Below are 5,772 nucleotides of genomic sequence, written 5' to 3'. Positions count from 1 at the left end.
GGTACCTATCTGCTGCCTCCGGAGACCCACAGACCAGCCACGCCCTGTAGGCCTCCTTCTTCAGCCTGACGGCTCCCCGAACCTCTGGTGTCCACCAGCGGGTACGGGGGTTGCCACCACGACTGGCACCGGCCACCTTACGACCACAGCTAGCAACAGCCGCCTCGACAATCGCAGAGTGGAACAAGGCCCACTCGGACTCAATGTCCCCCACTGCTCTCGGGACGTGGTCAAAGCTCTGCCGGAGGTGGGAGTTGAAGACCGTCTTGACAGGTTCTTCTGCCAGGCGTTCCCAGCAGACCCTCACTATGCGTTTGGGTCTGCCAGGTCTACGCGGCATGTTCCCTTGCCATCTGATCCAACTCACCACCAGGTGGTGATCAGTTGACAGCTCCGCCCCTCTCTTCACTCGGGTGTCCAAAACATACGGCCGCAGGTCAGATGATACGACTACAAAATCTATCATCGACCTGTGACCTAGGCTGCCCTGGTACCAAGTGTACCGGTGGGCATCCTTATGTTCGAACATGGTGTTCGTTATGGCCAAACTGCGGCTTGCACAGAAGTCCAATAACAAAACACCGCTCGAGTTCTGATCAGGTGGGCCGTTCCTCCCAATCACACCCCTCCAGGTCAAGCTGTCATTGCCCACGTGAGCATTGAAGTCCCCCAGCAGGACAATGGAGTCCCCTGATGGAGCACTATCTAGCACTCGTCCCAGGGACTCCAAAAAGGGTGGGTACTCTGAACTGATATTTGGCCCATAAGCACAAACAACAGTCAGGACCCGTTCCCTGACCCGAAGGCGCAAGGAAGCTACCCTCTTGTCCCCCGGGGTAAACCCCAACACACAGGCAGAGAGTCTCGGGGCTAACAAAAAGCCAACCCCAGCCCTCCGCCTCTCACCCGGAGCAACTCCAGCAAAGTAGAGTGACCAACCCCTCTCCAGGTCTCGGGTTCCAGAGCCAATGCAATGTGTCGAGGTGAGTCCGACTATATCTAGCCGGTACCGCTCAACCTCTGCCACAAGCTCCGGCTCCTTCCCCGCCAGCGAGGTGACGTTCCATGTCCCAAAAACTAGTTTTCTTGTCCGGGGATTGGACCGCCAAGGCTCCCGCCTTGGTCCGCCACCCGATTCACATTGCACCGGACCCTTCATGTTCTTCCTGCGGGTGGTGGGTCCACAGTTGGACGAGCCCATGTATCCGGTTCGGGCTGGGCCCGGCCGGGCCCCATGGGCGAAAGCCCGGCCACCAGGCGCTCGCTCACGGGCCCCAACCCCAGGCCTGGCTCCAGGGTGGGACCCCGGTAACCCTCCGGGCCGGGTACTCCGACTCTTCGTTTTAACCGCCATGAAAGATCCTTCGAACCGTTCTTTGTCTCACCCTTCACCTAAGACCAATTTGTCATGGGAGACCCTACCAGGGGCACTAAGTGCCCCAGGCAACATAGCTCCTAGGATCATTAGGGCACTCAAACTCCTCCACCACGATAAGGTGACGGTTCAAGGAGGAGTTGTATATATATATCTACATAATATATATTTATATATATATATATATATATATATATATATATATATATATATATATATACAGTACATAATATATGTGTATTTATATATATATTATATATATATATATATGTGTGTGTGTGTGTGTGTGTGTATGTATATGTATATATATGTATGTGTATATATACACAAATATACATAAATATGTAGATGACAAAACTCTGGATTTCTGCTTTGACGAAAACACATTCACATAAGTTGTGTCACAGCAGCTGATTTTATTTATTTATTTTTTGGAGGGGGGGGGGGGGGGGCTGTGCCAGCAGCAGTAATGAGTCCATCACTTCTGTGTTGTGCAGGCTGAGAAGGTGGACGCAGCGCTGCATAGCCTACTGATGAAACTTGAACCTCAGCGGCAGCACCTAGCCTGCCTGGGCACGTGGATTCTTTACCACAACCTGAGGATCATGATCCAGTATCTTCTGAGTGGCTTTGAGCTGGAGCTTTATAGCATGCATGAATACTATTACATCTACTGGTAACATTTTTCCTGTTTGCTTTAATTCTACTGGAAGCACCAGTTCTCCTCATAGTTCATGGGTTGTTTTTGTTTGTTCGTTTAGGTACTTGTCAGAGTTTCTTTATGCATGGCTGATGTCAACTCTGAGCAGAGCCGACTCATCTCAGATGGCAGAAGAGCGCATTTTGGAGGAGCAGCTGAAAGGACGCAGCAGCAAAAAGACCAAAAAGAAGAAAAAAGGTTTTCTGTTGATTTTCTGAGATTTGACACCTAATTTTCACATGAACGTGTTTGAAAATGCTTTCAGTCAAAGTTGAAGTTGAAGCTTATTTATGGGTTTATTTTTTGTTTTTCAGTTCGACCTCTCAACAAGGAGATAACCATGAGTCAAGCTTACCAGAATATGTGTGCCGGCATGTACAAGGTAAGCCAAGTACTGAGAGGGTGCTTGCTGTAGAACCACAAAGGCGGAGCTGCTTCAGAGTCAGCCCCGCCCATTCACGCAAACACAGCCTAGCCCAAAGACTTCTTCTGTTTTTGTTTTTTAACTTTATCGCAAACTAACCTGACCCACGTGAAATGTGGCTGTTACGAGTTTACAATTGTTAATGCTATGTTCTGTGCTCCAATTAAGCAAGATAAATATAAATTTCTACATGACAACGCCTGAATACATCCTGAAATGAAAAGGTTTCTCTCACAGGGTATCCGCGGGTCCTTAAAAAGTCTTAAAAAGGCTTAAATTAGCTTTTCCAAATTTAAGGCCTTAAAAATTACAAATAATCCTTAAATACGGTTTCCAAAGGTCTTAAATTACCAAAGACCCCAATAAACAAGATTCTTTTATTTCTATAAAGTTTTTGTGAATTTCTAGGTAATGTTCAGCATTTTTGTGTATGATGTTGGCATGAGCGGAACCGTACACATTCAGTTGGTTGTGAAAGGGGGCTATTTTTAGATGAGCACATTAGCTGGTTAAGCTAGTGTGAGCGTGTGCCATGGGGAAGTGCAAGTTTAATTGTAACTGGATGGCTAATCCTACGTTTGCGATGTGGTTAGCACCGGTTCCAGGCAATAGCTGGAAATTATAGCTTAAATTTAATTTTACAAATAGCTTAAATTTGGTCTAAGTGGCATTTAAAATGTCTTAAAAGGTCTTAAATTTGGCTCCCTTACACCTGCAGATACCCTGCTCTCAGCAAATCTCTGCCCACAGCCGCTCCAACAAAAGGCGCCTTCAACAGCATTTTAGGCCTTTATAGTATGAGCTCTGGTAGTCCAATGGCATGATGGTCTGACTTAAGTTTTGTTTAGCCCTCTGCTGACGCCCGTTCGACTCTCGGTGGGTTCGGCAGTGATCTATTTAGCCTGCTGAAGCAGATTTAATTTCTTTATATTTTAGTTTTATTGATTATTTTCTGCAACGTCTTTTATGTCAACAAAAGTTGTTTGAATTTGGTCGTGCCTGAACAGCATTTTAGTTGAAAGTTCACACATGGACTCACACTGGCTAAATAAACAAATAAAATAAAAAACAAACACATTAGTCATTATATTTTAAACGGTTTACCAATAATTGGTTGAAAACGTAATACTGGCAAGTGTAGCTAGAAAGGAAGAAAAAAAGTTAATGCGGCAACGGCCTGCACATAACCAGTCTGACACCAAAATCACTTCACCACCACATCTGTTAGGAACCAGTTGGCACCACATTTACTTGTGCCATCCAGTGTGGCTTTGTAGGCGGGATGTATGGTTTTTCCAGCAGTGCTTCAGTAGAAGTCGTTTCAGAAATAATTTGACAGAAAATCCACAGAATATCCAGATTTGAGAACCAAGATCAGGCCCGCTTCAGGGGGAGGAGACCAAATTGAAGCTGAGATGGGAGGAAAATGCATGAATGCAGCCAACAAAGGCTTTGGGGTATTTCTTATGAGGAAATGACAATATAACATGGTAAAAAGTTCCATTAGTTTGATTTTTTTAATTAAATGGAACCTTTACTAAAACTGTTCACTTAACCTCTCAAGTCCATCCTCAGTCTTGTATTTTAGGTGATATTAGCTATACAGTAACGCCCTCTTTGGTTCCAGAATGCTATTAAGTCTGACAACTGGAAGAAATTGCACTGACTCTGGTGCAGCTCCGCCTTTGTGGTTCTGCAGCGAGCACTACCTGGAAGTACTAGTGACTCCTAACCGTCAGTTTGTGGCTCACTGAGGGATCGTTCCTCCTCTTCCTAGACCATGGTTGCTCTGGATATGGACGGGAAGGTGCGAAAGCCTCAGTTTGAGCTGGACAGTGAACAGGTTCGCTACGAGCATCGCTTCGCCCCCTTCAATAGCGTGGTTACCCCCCCGCCTGTGCACTACATCCAGTTCAAGGTACGGTCATCTGTTTTCCGTCGTTTCTCCTTCTCGCTTGCCTCTGTCAGTGTGCCCCAGGGCAGCTGTGGCTACATTGTAGCTCATCCCCACCAGCTTGTGAATGGATGAATGTTACACTGTAGTGTAAAGCACTTTGGAGTCCTCTGACTCTCAAAGGCGCTACACAAGTGTGGGTCATTTATCATATTCTCTGAATTAGCTTCTTTCTTTTTTTTTACCTCTTCCAGGAGATGTCTGATCTGAAGAAGTACAATCCTCCACCTGGCTCTGCAGACCTCTACCTGGCAGCTAGCAAACACTTTCAGCAGGCCAAGCTCATCCTAGAAAACATGCCCGGTCCGGACCCTGAGGTCAGGAAGAGAAGCTTTAATATGAGAAGTAGTTTGAAATTGTTGTGTAAATAATAGAAATGCACCAATTCTGGTTTAGAGAGCCGATACCAGTTTGGCCGAAAATGACCATGTTTTATTTATTTATTTATTTATTTTGTTATGCACTGTCTTGAATATTTTTTGCAGTCACTAACAAATTATTAATTACAGGTGAATCGCATCCTGAAGGTGGCCAAACCCAACATCGTAGTTACGAAGCTTCTGGCTGGAGGTCACAAAAAGGAGACCAAGGTGACACAACGCACACATTAATACCTTTTAGTTTAGGAAGCAAGTACCACGAAACTTTTATAACTGTGGTTTGATATTCTCATTCATGTTCCTGCATCCCCAGGTTCTCCCAGAGTTTGACTTCTCCGGTCACAAGTACTTTCCTATTGTGAAGATCATCTGATTCCTCCCTGCTCTTTGGGATCAACGCCTCATCCACATGAATTAAGTGTGCTGACCCAGTCTGTGTCTGAACAGTGTTGTTTAAAACACCCGACTTCAGCTTCATGTAAACGAGTTTCTGATATTTGTGTTTGTTTTCCACTGTAATGAGATCCAACTCATGAAAACAGACCAGAAAACTCAGCTGGATCTGAATAATGGCCGCATGTGCATTTGTTGGAAGTTTGAGTGTGTGTGTTTTTATTCTGGGGTATAATTGTGTTTTGCAATAATGGATGGAAATGACTCAGAACAATCTTGTAAAGGATGCAGATGATGGGTGCACATCATTAAATGATATGGAACTTTTAGTTTGTTTTTATTTTTATTGGCAGTCTTTCATCAGAAAATGTCTGTGAAGGTTTTCAGTCATCAGAAAAGAAATATATTCTCTGCCTGGTTAAAAAAAATGGATTTATAGTGGCGATGTGTATCTGCTTGCGATGGTGGGCAGTACATAGCTGAATCATTACAAACAAGTGGTATTTTTGTGTTTGTAACCCGTTTCACACTGAAAGCATCAGCAGA

General features: G+C 45.0%; 1 protein-coding gene across 1 annotated transcript in view; it reads left to right on the top strand.

The window, feature by feature from the left end:
• The window catches only part of naa35 (N-alpha-acetyltransferase 35, NatC auxiliary subunit), a 15,089-nt gene extending 9,534 nt beyond the window's left edge, over positions 1–5,555 (top strand). The window contains exons 17-23 of the mRNA XM_015972747.3: positions 1,873–2,051; positions 2,137–2,273; positions 2,390–2,457; positions 4,277–4,417; positions 4,648–4,770; positions 4,963–5,043; positions 5,147–5,555. Coding sequence (XP_015828233.1) covers positions 1,873–2,051; positions 2,137–2,273; positions 2,390–2,457; positions 4,277–4,417; positions 4,648–4,770; positions 4,963–5,043; positions 5,147–5,206 — 789 coding nt within the window. The 3' untranslated portion in view covers positions 5,207–5,555. The remainder of the gene's footprint in view (positions 1–1,872; positions 2,052–2,136; positions 2,274–2,389; positions 2,458–4,276; positions 4,418–4,647; positions 4,771–4,962; positions 5,044–5,146) is intronic.
• The last annotated feature ends 217 nt before the right edge of the window (positions 5,556–5,772 follow it).

This window comes from Nothobranchius furzeri, chromosome 17, assembly GCF_043380555.1.
Source record: "Nothobranchius furzeri strain GRZ-AD chromosome 17, NfurGRZ-RIMD1, whole genome shotgun sequence".
NCBI lineage: Eukaryota > Metazoa > Chordata > Actinopteri > Cyprinodontiformes > Nothobranchiidae > Nothobranchius > Nothobranchius furzeri.
This window is presented reverse-complemented; position numbering and strand designations above follow the sequence as displayed.